Genomic DNA, 16450 nt, shown 5'->3' with positions numbered 1-16450 from the left:
GGGGCCACCGTTTGTGTGGGTTCAGCGTCCGGCGCGGGGGGAGCCGGGCCTGCGGGGTGGTCCAGGCGCAGTACCGCTTGCCGCCCCGCTGTCCTCTCTGAAGGAGGCGGTTGAGATTCCAAGTCTGGAGGAGCGCTTGCTGGCCCCGCAGCCGCCGGGTCGGGGTGTCCGGGTGCCAGGCCCTTGAGGACTGGGGGGAGGGCAGGTGGGGGTGTGGCGCAGGGGGCACCACTGCCTTCGGGGAGGCATCCCTGCGTGCCTCGGGGGAGGCGGGAAAGCAGGGTGCCAGGGGACCTGCGGTGTGTGCAGACGGCGGACCTGGGGCGGTGTGCGTCCTGACTGTGCTGCCGGGGGCTGGGGCCGTGGTGGTCAACAGACAGTTCCTGGGGGGACCCTCCGAGAAACAGTGCTCTCGAAGGGAGTGTAGGACCCAGGGCCGGACTGACGTTTTAGAAGGTTCCAGAAGTGCAGTATTGCGGGAGGGTGGCCTGCTGTGGGGCCGTGGAGGGGGCCGGAAGGTGCTCAAATCAGCCTCTGGGCCTGGGGAAAAGGCCAGGAAGCCGGGCAGTGTCAGGGCTGGGCCTGTTTGAGGACTCTGTCGCTGCGGGGAGGTGCCATGTGATCGCTGTTCTGGCATCCAGCTGACCTCGGCTCCAGGGCCTACAGGTCGCGCTGCCCTGGGGCGCGTGTTTTTCTCCGCTCCCGGCTAGCCCAGGCGTTGGTGGGTTCTGCGTGGCACGGCAGGGCACCCTTCTTGTGTGACCCTGTTCAATGTTTATTTCCCCATGGACCGATCTCAAGTCTGCTTCCGTGTGTGTGTGTATCGGGAGGGATGACCCCATGAGCCAGCTGCCTGAAGGGCGCAGAAGAGCTCTGTGGTGGCCTGTCCCACCCCTACCCTTACTGTCCTTACCGAGGGCACTGGACTTGGAGGGGCTTGCTGTTCCTCTCCAGCCGGTCTCCTGCTGAGAACCAGGGCTTTCCAGACCTGTGTGAGGGCGCTACAGCGTGTCTCCACGTGCTGCCTATTACTGTACACGCACACCGCCCCCGATTTACACGCGTCTGCCGGAGGACTTTGTGACTTTGCGGTGGTGCGAAAGCGAGAGGCATTCAGGACAGCCGGTGCTTGGAACTGGGGATGTGGGTCTTTGCCCAGGTCAGCAATGTGCAGTCCTGTCCAGAGCCGGGGCGGCCCTGCGGTCACACCGCTGTTCTGTGGGTCACTTGGGGTAGTGTCCGGTCATCCACGGGAGCTAGTCCACGCTCCCTCGGCAGACAGGCAGTGTGCGAGGTGGTTCTGGCCAGCTGTCGGCCACGGGAAGCGTTCTCAGCATGGTTAAGATTGGCTGGGTGTAGGAACCGGGTTCGTCATGGGATCTTTTCCACGTACAGTGGGGTTCTTGGGGTGTAACCTGTCCTAAGCCAAGGGCTATCGGGCACTCGTGGCTCTTTTGTTTCTTCTGAGATACGGAGATGAGCAGCACGTTTCTGTGAATGAACTTTGCACCCTTGTTCCTCATGTGACACCGGTGAGGTCGGTGCTCTGTCCCTGGACGGAGTGAGCACAGTGGCCTCCCAGGGACCCGCTGGTGCCGCCCTCTGGCCTGTGCATGTGACACACGCACAGGGAATGTAATCTTACTTGTTCCTTCACCTTTTCAAAACAGATCTCTCTACGCACACCAGCACGTGTCCTCTGTCCTGAACAGGCTCCCTGGAATCTCGAGGCCACAGTGTGACCAGGGGCCACAGGCTGACATATCTGAACACAAGGACCTTTCTTTTTCTTCATTTGTCTTTTCATTTAGTTTTCAAAGGGACCAGCATGTCAGGTTTTCTAACCTTTGGTCAGTGGACCCTCAGCCAAAGATCCCAGGACTTCCAGAGCCAGGATGTTGACTCCTAGTGTCAGACGTAGAGACGGGAGGGTGGCGTGGACTTCTCTGGTGGTCAGCGCATGGTTTTCTGCGCCCCGGTCCTTGAAGCAGGAGCTGGGAGTTAGTGTATGTCGCCCAGAGAGAGAGAGAGATCTGGAGAGAGAGAATCTGGAGATCTGGAGAGAATGGAGCTTTCCCCCGGCTGCTGGTTCCCAGGAGTGCCGTGGGCGGTTTCTGCGGGCATGGATAGCTGCCAGGTGCTGGGTCAGGGGCAGGAGGGCACTGGTGTCTCTGGACTCTGGCTCTCTGGTCCAGAGGCCCAGCGTGCACGAGGCCGATGGCGTGTGTCTGGGAGTGTAGTCCACACGAGTCCAGCTGTCAGAAAGACTTCAGAAAGGAAAAAAATCCCATGAGAGAGTTCTATGCCCCCCCAACGTGGCCGCTCTGTTAAGACTGATGAGAAGTACACCCTTTCTTGTAGAGTTTTCCAGAAGGACTTGCGAGGGGGCGTGTTAACAGCTGTGTAGACATTCACGGCAGGAAAACGTCAGAGCTGCAGAAAAGTGGGAGGAAGGAGCCGTACAGCGGACCTGCCACGCTCTCTGTGCTCGGCGCTTCCCCGTCTGCGCGGCCGGGCAGCGCGTTACCGTCATGGCCGAACCGTCAGAACTTGGCTCTCTGCGGCCCTTCGTCCCGACGTCCCGCAGGGTGGGCCTCCCGAGGACCAGGGCATTCAGGGCCGCGGGGGAGCGCCCCGAGCCCAGTCTGGCCGGTCAGCGTTGGTGTGCTCCGCGAACGCTGCGACGTGGTCTGCGGTTTCTGTACGCGTTCGCTGGTGGTCCCGTAACGTCCAGGACCCCGCCGGGGCACTCGGCTCCGTTCCCCGGATACCGCCGCGGTCGGTCTTGTCTGCTGTCCTCTGGCGTGGATTCCAGGGCGTTGGGACCGGACTCAGCCATGCACGGCCGTTGTTCCCCTGCACCCCTCGGGGCCCTGCCGGCATCCGTCCCGCTGTCCTGTCCTCATCTCCTGCTAAGGAGACGCTTTGAGACCAGAAGTGTCTGGTCACCTCACAGACGGGCACGGTGGCCTTGGCCTCCAGGTTTACTGAGGCTGCAGAACGGCAGGCCTTGAGCCCTTTGCCACCGCTCTGCCCTGGCCGATTGGCCTCCCTCTGCTGGTTCCATGTCTGTGTGAGATCCTGGACCATTCCAGAGGCTAGAGTCTATTGTGGTCAGTCACTCTGTCATTGTCCTGTTGGACAAGGACGACCCCCCCCCATTCAAGTGGGCTTCTGGGTCCTTTTGCATTGACCCCGAAGTTGGTGGCCCTCAGGTGCGGCAGTCTGTCCGAGGTCCAGCTTGTCCTTCTCTGTCCCGGTGCTGGGATCCGCTGTTTCTCCCAGGAGTCCTGGCTCCAGTCGGTAGGGGGACAGTGTCTAGAAACTAAGGCCCCTATGCTGCCGGGTGTCGCCCTCCAGACCCTCAGCAGCCAGGGTGAAGGGGTGGGTGTGGCGGTGGAGTCCCTGGCCTGGCCCAGGGGCCCGGGCCTGCTCTGGGCACGGCCAGTCCCGCTGCCCGGCGCCTGTACCTGCTGCTGTCGACGGCTGCCGCGGCACTGGGGTGCTTGCAGGAATCCAGGTGCTCCATGGGTCGTCCGTTTTCTTTCCTTCCTGGAGCCAGGTCAGGTGTGTGGTAAGAGCAGTACTTGGCAGGGGCTTCCACACATCGCCAGGGGCTCTGCGAGGAGCGCCGTCCAGCAGGAATGCGGGCCAGCAGGTGCTCAGTGGGCTTCCGCGCTGTAGGTGAAGCAGGCTCGTGTTGGGCTGGCAGACCATGGGCGAGTCCGGCCTGACCGGTGCCAGGCCGCTCTGTGCGCGTCCTGCTCAGCGGGCACGATGGGCGCATGCACAGCCGGGGGCTGGAGTGCTCGGCCCGCATCTCACACGGGGTTGTGGGCTGTGCACAGCCTCCCCTTGGGCGATCTGCTGTGTCTCCTCTGTGCCCGAGCTGTCCTGTGCCCTCCCGAACCCTCTGTGAGGCTCTCTGAAGCCCTCACTGTGAAATGCAGGGTCTCATGTGTACTGTGGGATGAAGGACACTGTGTCACCCTGGCCCCCTGTCCAGCTCTGGATGTGCCTCTCTCTCTGGAGGTTCAGGCCACCGTGGTCCCGTTCCTGGTTTAGGGGAGTTGCTCCAGGGCTGCGTGTCCCGGGAATCCAGCGGGATGGTCTTCGTGTCGGGTTTCCACGGGTCCCCGGACTACGGCTAAGTTCGTCTGTGTGTGAGGCGCCCAGTGCGCTTCTAGTGGCTCTGCAGTGTCCTGTTGCACGACGCGCGGCCAGACTCCAGTGCTGGGGCTTCTGGGCTGTTCGCAGCTTTTTGCTGTTGCTAGGAGGGTGCTGGGGCGTCTTGGCGGCTCAGCTGGCTAAGCGTCTTTCTGTGGCTTGGGTCATGATCCCCCTTCCTGGGGTGGAGCCGTCCTCCCCAGGGGGCTCCCTGCTCAGCGGGAAGCCCGCTTGTCCCTCTCCCTCTGCCCCCCCGCCCCCATGCGTGCTCTCGTGCACTCCCTCTGGCTCTCAGATGACGTCTTGAGTGTTTCCGTGCAGGTCTTCCTGGGGCCTTACACCCTGACTTTCTTGGTGCGCTACCTGGGTGGGGGTGCCGAGCCCCCGGGGAGGCGTAGGTTTGGTTCACGAGCAGACGCCCTCTCTTCTCTTCAGCGGTGGAACCCTCTGCCCTCCCGCCTCCCGGAGTTCCCAGTGGCTCTGTGTCCGCGCCGACACTGAACGTTGAGGGTCTTTCTCGTTTTGGTCCCTCTGGTGGGTGTGGGGTGGGGTCTGCTTCTGACGTTTGCCGCGGTTCCTGCTGCCGGGTGAGCTCGCACGCAGGTTCCAGGTCCCCGTGTGTGTTTTGAGTCACGGGTGTGGTGCTACACGCCGGAGGAGGGACGGGCGCGTTTCATTCATATCCTGGTTCCGTCCTCGCCATGCGCTGGAGTTCCAGACCTGCTGGCTGCCTGCGCTTTGGCCAGGGCCATGCGGTGCCTCAGGACCGGCATCCGCTGATTGTGGAGCCTTCTCCTGCAGGTCTGGTGGACCTGGGGGGCTGAGGCCTGGCTCTGGTCTCGTGGGCCTGGCATTGCTGCGGCCTGGCGCTCCAAGGAGAGCGTGTGCTGAGGAGCCAGCAGGCCTGGGGTTTGTGGACACAGCCTCTGTGTGCCGAGGCCTGTTTGCCCCACAACCCCTTGCAGATGGGAGCCTAGGTGCTGGGTCTGCGTCCTCCCTGAGGCCCTGTGGGTGCCCCTGGAAGGCTGGGTGCCAGGAGACGGTGCGTGGCTCCGGGTTTGGGAGTGGAACCTTCCCCCCATCCCCCCAGCCCTGAGTGCACGTTTGAGCCTGGCCTGACTCAGTGATGTGTCTTCTTCCCCACAGCTTGCTCCCAGAACACAAACAGAACCTGTGAGGAGTGCCTGAAAAATGTCTCTGTAAGTAGCACAGCCCCCTCCTCGGCCCTGGGCCCCTCTGTGCCAGACAGTGACCTGCTGGGGCCGCCCGAGCTGCTCCGCACCAAGGACAGCCATCCTCCTGAGCGCCTGTGGCTTTCAGTAACACGGTTAGAAAGCTGGGACGCTCTAGACGCTGGAGACTTGCATTATCTGAAAATGCAGGACTTACCCCAAGCTGTTCTCCAGGACCAGGCTGCTGCAGGGAGAGCGGCCTCCGACGGCCAGAGCGGAGGGGCCCGACCGCTGCTCTGCGCGGCGTGCGCATGCCGTGTAGCCCTGGGAGAGCCCGGGCTCCGTCTTCCTCATGTCCGCAGTGGACTTGTCCCCTGGCCGGGGGCTCAAATACCTGGCTTTTTCTCCTTTTGAAAATCTCAGAGAAGACAAGTCTGTGAAATGCTTACCCTTCGGACTCAAAGTACCAAGTGCAAGGCCTGACCCGAGGAGGGTCCGAGGGGGCTACCTGAGCACCCGTCCAGGCCGTGCGCGCGCCTGGTGCCGTGAGCGCCCGAGAGGGCCGCGGCCCGGGCTGCCGTCTCTGCACCGGCCTCGTCCCTGGTGTTTTCGGGGACTCAGGCAGGAGCGTCCGGGGGGTGCCCCCCAGCTCTGAGGTTCTGGGCCTGGGCCTTTGAGCTAAGATGCGCTGCTATTTGTTGTTTAATGTATTTATTCATCTGAGAGAGACAGAGACAGAGAGGATGGGCAGGGGAGCAGCAGAGGGAGAAGTGAACTCCCCGCTGCGCAGGGGGCTGGGTGTGGACTCCAGGCCAGGACCGTGAGGTCACATCCTGAGCTGAAGGGACACAGGCACCCCCGGATGCACTGTCTGTAAGATGGCCGGGCCCCCCATGCTGTTGGAGAGGCCAGTGTTTTCCAGGGCCACGAAAGCCCAGTGACACCGACTTACTGCACTCTGCCTGTGGGCCCGCCGGGTCCCGCCTGCCCTCCTGCAGATGAAGGGAGATAGGCACCCCGCTGGGGGGGGTGCTACTGACGGGAAGGCGATGGGGAGGCGGGGTGGTGCTGAGGGGGCACTCAGGGGAGGGCACACGTGTTTGGGGAAGAATGTTCTGGGCAGAAGGAGTAGCCGTGCTAAGACTCTGGGCGGGGAGCCACCTGGCAGCTTTGAGGACGTGCACCGAGGCCAAGAGGCCGGGCAGGGTGCCTGGTGGGAGAGGGTTTGCGGAACCTCAGCCCTGGTGGGCCACGTGGGTGGAGCTGATGGGGTGGGGTGGGGGCCGAGGCCTTCCAGCCCCGCACCCGAGGGGGAGCAGGAGGTGGGGGGGCCGAGGCCCGGACGGTCTGGTTCTTGGGTGCGTGTGGTGCACTTCTGACCCGTGTCGGATGTCCTCTCCCAGTGTCTGTGGTGCCACACCAGCAAGGCGTGCTTGGACTACCCCGTGAGCAGGATCCTGCCGCCCAGCTCCCTCTGTAAGCTGAGCTCCGCACGCTGGGGCGTGTGCTGGGGTAAGTCTTCGTTCTCACAGCGTTCTGGCCAAATCCGTGCTGTCTGGGACAATCTGGTTGTGCTTAGTGAGTGTGGCTGCTGGAGCACGTGCTCTCCACGGGGAGCCTGAAGCTGGGGAGAGTGCGTGCTTCCCGGGAGGGCTGCTGGCAGTCCCCGGGGGCTGGACGCCTGTGTCCTGCCAGTCTGTGCGGCGACTGCGTGGTGCCCTGCAGGTGTCCACGCCTGGTGCTGCTGGGGGCACGCTGGCATCCCCGTGCTGCCATCAGTGGGCTCGTGGGGCAGCAGCCCACACTCACTTCCACGGGCACAGTCACGGGGTCCCTGCAGTAGGTCTGCGGACGGTGTCCCGGAGCGGCTGCGGGAGTTCCTGTTGTCCCCTGGCCCTGCCAACACTTGGGGTGGTCAGGCGTCTGCTTTTTAGTCTGGCTGGTGGGTGTGAAGTGGTATCTCCTTGTGGTTTTAATTTGCATTTCTCTGATGACTCCACCTTTTACGTGGAGGCACTTTTGATCAGTCTCCTGTGCAGTGAGGCTCCTGCCTCAGGGCCGTGGGGCAGGCTGAGTGCCTGTCACGGGTCAGATGAACTTTCATCTGGGGGGTGGGGAGCAGGGAACGAGCCAGGGGCTGCGGGAGGCGCGCTCCGTGGGTGGGACAGGTGCCCCTGCTTCCCGAGAGAAGGTGCACGTGATGTCATTTGTGCCGGGGCTGCGTGGACCTGAAGCGTGCCTCCTGGGACTTGGGTCAGTGGGGTTGTCCCCGGTCCTTGCGTGCAGTGAGGAGGGCTGGGGCGATGCAGAAGGGCCGGGGGCTTGTGCCGTGCTGTCTGGGGATCCCGGGAGGGCCCCGAGGCCTCCTAGATGTCCGGGCAGCACGGAACTGTAATTCCAGACCTCACACCACAGGAGCTCTTTGTTCTGATAGAAAACTTCAGAATCATCTTATCCAGGCGGCTCAGGCTCCTGGGAATGGGGGCCCACAGTGTTTTTTCCCACTACGATTGGGATTTCTGTATTTTTTTAAAGATTTTATTTATTTATTTGACAGACACAGGAAGAGAGGGAACACAAACAGGGGGAGTGGGAGAGGGAGAAGTAGGCTCCTGCTGAGCAGGGAGCCCGATGTGGGGCTCGATCCCAGGACCCCAGGATCATGACCTGAGCTGAAGGCAGACAATTAACTGACCTTCACTGACCCAGCCCCCTAGGCAGCCCCGTGGGATTTCTGTGGTTGTAACTCATTTTAGCTGTTAGTCAGAAAAGCTGTTTGGGGGCAGACGTGTCTCCGAGCCAGGTATCTTGCTGACCTGCTGGGTGTTTAAGTGCAGTGTTGGAAAGTTCTGTTGTCCACACCTGCTGCCACCTGCCCGCGGAGGTCTTCCCTGATCACATGCCGGCCATGACAGTGCACCGTGCGGCTCTTCCGGAACAGGCGGCAGGAGGAGAAGCCAAGTGATTTTGGCTTGGAGGACACTGCATCAGACGGGACCCTGATTCTGCTGGTCGGAGGACGTGCACGGACTCGAGGCCAGCCTGTGAGGCTCACGGCTGACCTGTGTGGTGTGTCAGGCTCCCGGCGGTGGTGTCCCTGTGCATCCCGATGCCGGGCCCTCCCCTGGCGCAGCACAGCATGCGTGACCCTGCAGTCCCAGGAGACAGAGCAGACTCGGGGGACCTTGCCGTCTGGGGTGGAGCTCCCTCCCGCAGCTGCCTCGGTGGCCGTCTGAATGGGACGAGTGCACACATTGGCCAGATACCAGAGCTCTTGATGGCTCTGGTTTGAATTAAATAGAAAAGTATTGGCGGGTTTCGGTTTATTTTTTATTTTTTTTTTTTTAAGATTTTATTTATTTATTTGACAGAGATCACAAGTAGGCAGAGAGGCAGGCAGAGGTTGGGGGGGAAGCAGGCTCCCTGCCGAGCAGAGAGCCCGATGCAGGGCTCGATCCCAGGACCCTGACACCATGACCTGAGCCGAAGGCAGAGGTTTAACCCACTGAGCCACCCAGACGCCCCTTATTTTTTTAAGATTTATTTATTTGAGAGAGAAAGAGAGCACGTAGAGGGAAAGTGGAGGGAGAAGCAGGCTCCCACCAAGCAGAGAGCCCCACGTGGGACTTGATCTCAGGTCCCTGGGATCACGACCACAGCCGAAGGCAGATGCCTAATCGACTGAGCCATCCTGGCGCCCCGGGTTTGGGTTTATTATTAGCCTTTCAGAGAAGTTAGAATCGTGAAGCTTGTTTTAACTATGTGTTTGTCTGAGGAGTTGGGTTTTGACGGGAAATCATCACATCATTGGCAGCCGAGGAGGCAGCCGTCTGCAGACTCTGTGGCTCCACGGTCGTCCCTCTGACTGCCAGGGTCAGAAGCTGTCCCTAGGGAAGAAAATGCAGGCGACCTTGAACAGCCCAGGGGTTAGAGGCGCTGACGCCCCGCACTTGAAAATCCGCGCCTGACTGCTGGTTTCCCGGAAGCAGATGGGAGCCTAGGTGCTGGGTCTGCGTCTGCTGCTCCCTGCCGGGGACAGAGGCTTGCTAACGGCAGAGCAGTCACCTGTGCATGTGTGTGCATGTGTCCGTGTGTGCGTGTGCACATGTGTGTGCGCGTGTGTTACATGCACCCCGTGCTGTGCTCTCACGGGGAAGTAGGCCACAGAGAAGGAAACGTGCAGGAGAAGGTCATCAGGAAGAGACGGTGTCCATACAGTACCGGCCTGGATCTGGGGAGCCGATACCCACAGATCATGGACCCGCGCGGTGCAGACCGTGTTCAAGGGCCGGTGGTGTCGGGCTGTGGACTTGGGTTCAGGTGACGGGAGTAGCTGCCCCAGGCTTCACTTTGGTTTGCAAAGTTCCACAGAGTCTAGAAGTGTGTCAGGACGGTCTGCACGCCCTGCGGGGCTTTCTCCTCCCCGGCTCCTGTTGCTAAGTCACCTCAGGCTTACCACGCTGAGAAATGCTGCCTTGTGGCCTGTGGCCCTGTGGCCTGGGGCTGTGGTAGTTCATTGAGAAGTTCTCGAGTCACACACCCACCCTGAGAGGCGATCTGGGGGCCGGCCCAGTTCTAGGACTGCCGTCTGCCCCCAGGGGTGGGGGGCTCCTTCGGGGCCCTGTCCTGACCCCCTGACTCCGGCTGACCTTGCAGTGAACTTCGAGGCGCTGATCATCACGCTGTCGGTGGTGGGGGGAGCCGTGCTCCTGGCCGTGGCTGTGTGCTGCGCCTGCTGCTGCTGCCGCAGGAAGAGGAGCCGCAAGCCGGATAAGAGCGAGGAGAGGGCGGCGCGGGAGCGCGAGGAGCGCCGGATCCGGCAGGAGGAGAGGTGCGGGCTGGGCTGGCTGGCCTGCGAGGCCGCGGCAGGTGTCACTTGTGGGCCCGAGCTCTCTCCAGCTTTGGGGGGCCCGTGGGCCACACGCTGGGGTCGTGGGACAGCGCGTGGGCTCTTATCCTCCTGGGCGGCCACGGGTGGGACAGAGGCCCAGCACATGCCCGTCTGCCTGTGCTTGGGGCGGGCCTCTTGCAGCCAGCACGCTGAGACCCCATTCTCCCCTCGTGGAGCGCTTTGGGGGGGAGCGTGTGGGAGGCGGCCACGGGCCGGGCCGGTGTGGCAGGTGTGGCGGGTCCCCGGGCCTTGCCTGACGGGAGCGGGAGTGTGGCTTGGCGACGTGCTGCCGCGTCAGGTGCTGCCAGTGGGTGCTGTCCCCGCAGGGCCACCAGCCCTGGAGAAGGATGAGCACGTGTACATTCCCAGCCTCGTGCAGAGCGTGGTGTTAGATTTTCACTTATCAGCGTGGCTTCTTTACATGAAAAATATTTTAAGAAATCTTAGTATTGGGCATTTGAATCACCTTTGTTAAAGCAACCGAATGACAGGACGCGGGAGCGGCCTCAGAAGACGGTGCCGGTTGTCACCCTGCCCGGCTCAGGGCCATCCGCGCCTGTCCCCGGCCTCTCTGGAAGGAAGTGACGAGAACGTCTTTTAGCGTCGTGAGATATTCTGATGCCAAATGAGATTCTTTTGTTTTTTAGGAGAGCGGAGATGAAATCAAGACACGATGAAATCAGAAAAAAATACGGTAAGGGCGGATGGAACGTCCACATCCGTTGGGTTTGGTCGGGAGCGGACGCCGCGCTGGGGGCTGGGAGCGCTTCGCTCGTCCGCCCCCCGCGCTGGGCAGCTGGGCAGCTGGGCGTGCTCCGCGTGGGCTGGGACGAGCGAGCCCACGAGTGTCTTGGAAGATGAAGCCCTGGCGTGTTTTTCTCTCTCCAGACTTCCTAGTACTGCTTACTCCCAGGTGGGGGATGTGACCAGGCTCTGTGTGGCTCCTGGCCTGTCCCCACGTTTGGGAGACATGGGGTGTCCGTGGTGGCCGCAGGCCTCCCCCGCCTCGCCGCCTTGGGTGCACGCTGCTCCCACACCTGACCTCGCGGGCTGTGCTCCCCGTAGGGCCTTGGCCACAGCTGTCCATGTCCAGGCCTTCTGTCTGGTTTCATTTGGAGAGAGTTCGGGGGCTGAGGCGGGGGAGTGACTCATTCTTTACTAAGCCTGCTCTTGCATGGGGTTAGCGGTTGGGATTGGGAGAAGGGGACTCACGGGGCCTCCCTGGCGACCGCCACGGGGCCTGCAGCCCTGGGCCATGGAGCTTCCCTTGACCTCGTGACCAGAAGATGAGATGCTCTGTGGTAGGTGGACCAGGCAGCTAGGCCAAAGGCTAAGTACAAGGAAAATTTCAAAATCCTGTCCAGCTGGTGCACTCATTGTGGAGTTCTCCATACGGAAGAACTGTTTCATGGTGTTTTAAGATCCTGGGCACTAAACAGTGCGTCCCCAGGGCTCAAGTCCCTCTGGCCCGGGCTGATGGCCACACGCCTCCACCTCCATCCACATGGGCCTCCTCTGACTGTCACGTCCTTGGGTTGGGTCGCCCGGGGTTGAGGGGACCCCACCAGCCTGCCGGTGTTGGTTCCCAGGCACGAGGCTGCCCCGACTGCCCCTCCTCCCGCCACTGGGTCTCGTCTGTTGAAGGTGAGATGTCCGGCCGCCGAGAGCCTTCTCTGGTTAGCGCCCTCCCGGCCTCCGCTCCGTGTGCCCCTGTCTCGGCCAGCCTTGCGTGTCTCTCTCGCTGCCCCTGGCGCTGGCCCTGGGGTCGGGGGCTTCCTCCCCGTGTAGGTGGTGACAGACTCCGTGTGGGCGAGATGACCTGTCTAGCGGTCTCGGCTCGGTGCCCTCTGCCCCCGGTGCCCACTGAGCATCTGCTCCTCTCAGCTGGGCCCCTTGGTTTTCCATGACGGTGAAAAGCGTGGAAGGAAGCTTGTTGGCGTCTGATTAACGCCAGTGTAAATAAAGACCAGACAGCGTGTGCCCGGGCACTCACACAGACTCACGCCGAAGTGCCTTCGTTCCCGGCACACGTAGCTTCCAGGCCTTCCCCTTGGCCCTGTGCATGCTGGGCCTGGCGGCGTCTCAGGCCGGGCTCAGGGGCAGACGCCAACCCTGTAACAGCGCCCCGGGGCGGCTCCTGCCAACCGTTTCATTGGTCCGGGGGGCCCGTACTTGACTGATGAAGCTCGCTCTTACCTGCTGACGCGAAGCCCATAGAGCGAACTGGACTTCGGAAGGAGCTGGCGGGAGGGTTCCCAGGGGCCCACGGGAGCCGCGGATTGGCACGCGCTGCGGCGGACACACAGCCCCGGCACGGATGAAGCCCTTCTCTAGGCTCTAGAAGCCGTTCGACTTCTGATCGCTTAACCGTTTCTCCCCCTCAACACTAGAAAAGACAGCTGGGAGCCGTTGGGCTTTGTCCTTCCCCAGCATGATGGCGTGTGTGGCTTTTGGCATCTGAACGCCCTTGACCGGACCCCGTGGGCCTCCTCCCCAGGCCTGAGGCGCATAGTCCTCCCCCTCGGACAGACCTGGACCGGCTGCTCCACGTCCCCAGTGTCTCCCACAGCAGAGGGCTGTGTCCTACCGCCCCCGGGGATGGCGGCATGAGGTGCAGGTTTCCGAAGTGGGGAGAGGTGTGCGTTTGTGGGGTGCGGGGAGGGAGCTTGTCTTTGTGCATTTGGCACCTAAGGCTGATGACCAAGTACGTTGTGGTTACGTCGGGACACACAACAGGGAGATTGAAGGTCACCTTGTTCTAAGTTCGTCCCACCACGAGGACGAGGAAGGGAAGGTGGTTTTGTAGGTCACCGTGGTTCGGCGTTGGGATCGGCGCGGCGCCCGGACGCCTGTCTCGTGCGGCCTCCGTGGGTGCGGCCGTACAACTCCGCCGTCCTGCTCTCCGCGTCTCGCTGCGTCCCGTGAGTGACTTTGTAACCGGGGCTCTGTCGTTCCAGGTTTGTTTAAAGAAGAAAACCCGTATGCCCGGTTCGAGAACAACTGAGAGCACCGCCCGCCCCACCCCTGCCGAGGACACAGCACATGGCCGCCCACGCCCGAGAGCTTCTGTCCCCTTCTCTGTATCTGTCCTCAGTCACTTGAGACACTAAGCCTGTCAGGGGTGGGGTGGTTTGGTTTGGTTGCTAATGTGAGGAGGAAAGGACATTCCGTCACTCATTTCCGACACTAAGCCACCCGCCCCTGCCTTCCCTGCTGATGGGGGCGGGGGGTGGGGGGGCGGCACCTGTCCCTCGGCCACTCCCCTTGAGCCCAGCGGCCTCCCCAGGTGGCGCACAAACAGCACCAGGGTTCTGCTCACCTTGGGTCTGTGTTGCGTTTTCATTCTTTTTTAAATAATTCTTGGATCTCATTCTTCCACCTAAAACATTCCACCAAAAAACTTCACTGTCAAAGTTCAGACCACTTATTGGATAGTTTTTAATTCGTGTCTTTACCAGAACATCAAGATTTTTTTCCCAGTGGAAGCCCGAAAGCTGCCTCTCCGGCCGACTGCCACCAGAACACAGAGCCGTGGGGCCTGGACAGGCCGCCGCCCCGCTCGCCTTCCTGCCCGCGACAGCAGGTGGCAGGCTCTGTGTGTGCGAGGCTCCTGCCTGTCAGGCTGGCGGCACTGTGTCACTTGGGGACCCTGGGTTGTCCCGAAAGAGGGAGGGGCCAAGCACCCGCAGGCCCCTCTTTGGGGCTCTGCCCACCGGGGAGGCAGGGTGTCTCCCGGCGAGAGGGGTTTCCACGTGTTCGTCAAACGAGCCCCATCCCGGAACCCTGCTCCTGCGGGTGTGTGGGGAGGACTCCTGTGGAGGCCGCGTCTCGGGAGGCCGGCCGTGGCCTCTAGGCTCGCCTCTGTGCCATTCCATTCCTGTCAGATCAAGGTCTAGGACTTCAGGAAACAGACCAAGCATTTGGTGTCTAGGGCGGTAGCCGACAATGACGGGACCGTCAACAGCCTTTCTGAGCTCTGAAAACAGGCCCAGGGGCCACAGGGCTTCGGATTAGGAAGACATTTGGCTTTGAGAAAGTGGGTGGACAGGAACATAGAAGGACACATTCCGCTTTCACACTTGCGACCCCGCCGTCAGAGCCCTGTCCCTCAGGCGTCCCGTAAAGTGTGGCGCCGTCCCGGAATTCCCACGAGCGGGGAGCTGACCTCCGCAAACTCTGTCGCCTCTCAGACTTCTTGGGCATTTAATTGCAGTTTAAAGTACTTTGATACATTCCTAAGTCTTTTATAGCCGCTTGCAGACTTTGTCTTTCACTGTGTATTCATAAAAGAAACTTTGTAACCGACTCCGGCAACCCTGCCTTAGCACAGTGGACTCTGGGCCCGGCCGGATCTCGCATCGGACTGGTGGGCCCAGCCCGGTCTTGCGTCCGGGTCGCCGAGCCCCCGCTCTCCTACCGTGTATGGAATCCCGGCCCGGGGTGCGGAGCCCACAGCAGGGCGTCTCGGGGGCTGTCTCAGTCCCTGTGCTTTTTCTGGAACAGGCCTAGGAGCAGCCGTATATTGTAACCTCAAGGAAACCACAAAGCTCAGAGTGCCTTAATTTTAACCAGTTTCCAAAAAACAGTTTAATACACACTTTGTTCAATACACTTCTTGTCCTCGTGTCTCATTTCTCCATCGTATTAGGTGACTGCTTGAAGAGCGGCAGGTAGACATTCTACATAGAGACTTTTTTTTAAGGTTGATTTATTCTGAAGAGAACGAGCCTGTGGGTGGGCAGGGTGGGCACAGAGGGAGAGAATTCAACCCAGGCTCCACGCCCAGTGCGGAGCCTGGCATGGGGCTCGATGCCATGGCCCTGAGATCGTGACCTGAGCTGAAACCAAGACAGCGGTCAGACACCGAACCGGCTGCGCCGCAGGGGTGCCCTGCCGCATGGAGACCTCTGACCTATCCCACGTGTGAGAGCAATCCTGGCTTCGGTACCATGGCCAAGGGGGCGACTGTCACATCCTCAAGTTGTCTGTTACCTGTTACCCTCTCCCCCAGCTGTTTGCTGTGCATCCAACAAGTGCAGAGACTCAGGCTGGTGTTCTGCACACCCCTGCCCCTTCTCCCGCCCAGCACTGCTTTCCTTCGGCTTAGCTGCAATCAGACACAGAGAACAGGGAGAAAGCGGTTCTGCCTGGAGCTTCGTGTCCTTGCTGTAACTGCTGGCAGACTTCCCCCCAGGGTGGGGGTCTTCAGTGCCCAGCCGGTGGGGAGCGCCTGTCCCTCTTCTGAGCTGCTGCGGAGCACCTGGGGTGGCCGCCAAAGTCGTGGGCTCTCTGGGACTTCCTCTGTGCTGCAAACTCCGAAGGCCGAGACTGTCGGCACCGCGATCCCATGTGAGCCCACCTGGTGTCCCCCAGGGCTGTGCAGGAGCCGCACTGGGGCACTTCTGGGTCACAGGGCGGGAACCAGGCAGTGCAGGCTTGTCCTGGGACATCAAGGTCCAGGTGCAGTCATGGGGTATCTCTGTGCCCCTCATGTCCTTAGGGTATCTGGGCCACTCAGGAAACAGTCACCTCGGATTTGTTGAGAAAGTTCAAAGTCTAATTATGGCGAGACCAGTGCTTGGCAAGGACGGGTGAATGAAGTCCTTCCATCATGATGTCCGCTTTTGAGAAACAGTCCCCTCGCTGGGGTTTAAGAAGCACACCGTCGGGGGGGCGTCCGTGGCCGTTCCCACCCGTACGTTCTTGCTGTCCTCCCAGAGCCCGGCTGTGTCATGTGCGGCTCTGCGGATGCCACTGAGCACGTGGCCGCCACCTCCCCGGGGGGGCCTCGCCCCGCCTGGGCTCCCCGCCATCAGCCCGTCCCCGGGGGCCCTTCCGCCGCCCCCCATCTCACTGGGAGGCGCTGCTGTGCGGTGGGCACAGACGAGCTGCTGGGTGAGGCCGCAGGGGTGCAGCAGAGGCAGGACGGGAGGCGTGAGGCAGGGGAGGCCAGAGCCGATTCCAGCGGCGGGACCAGGCCCCTCTGGCTGCTGCAGGGTCTGCGGCTCCCCGCCCCCCCTCCCCCCCACTAGCCCCTTCAGACATGCCTGCTGCTCCTGCTGGTCTCTTCGGGGCTGTGCGGGGCCGGTCTCGGGCCCGGCTGCTTCAGCGGCAGTTCTGGGTGCCGACCCCTCCAGGAGGGGCGGCAGGTGCCCCGTGAGGCCCCAGAGCTGCAGGCTCCCGATGCCCAGTGCTTTGCAGATGCCTGCTGTCTCGTTGT

The 16450-nt window shown here is 61.7% G+C and overlaps 1 protein-coding gene across 1 annotated transcript in view; it reads left to right on the top strand.

The window, feature by feature from the left end:
- PTTG1IP (PTTG1 interacting protein) overlaps positions 1–14841 on the top strand; it is a 20066-nt gene extending 5225 nt beyond the window's left edge. Inside the window, exons 2-6 of the mRNA XM_059392504.1 lie at positions 5314–5366; positions 6743–6851; positions 9996–10170; positions 10878–10924; positions 13188–14841. Of these exons, the coding sequence (XP_059248487.1) occupies positions 5314–5366; positions 6743–6851; positions 9996–10170; positions 10878–10924; positions 13188–13234 (431 nt within the window). The 3' untranslated portion in view covers positions 13235–14841. The remainder of the gene's footprint in view (positions 1–5313; positions 5367–6742; positions 6852–9995; positions 10171–10877; positions 10925–13187) is intronic.
- The last annotated feature ends 1609 nt before the right edge of the window (positions 14842–16450 follow it).

The sequence above is a fragment of the Mustela nigripes genome, chromosome 2, assembly GCF_022355385.1.
Source record: "Mustela nigripes isolate SB6536 chromosome 2, MUSNIG.SB6536, whole genome shotgun sequence".
NCBI classification, from domain to species: Eukaryota; Metazoa; Chordata; class Mammalia; order Carnivora; family Mustelidae; genus Mustela; species Mustela nigripes.
The sequence above is the reverse complement of the archived record's forward strand: the minus strand, read 5'-3'. Positions and strand labels throughout refer to the sequence as shown.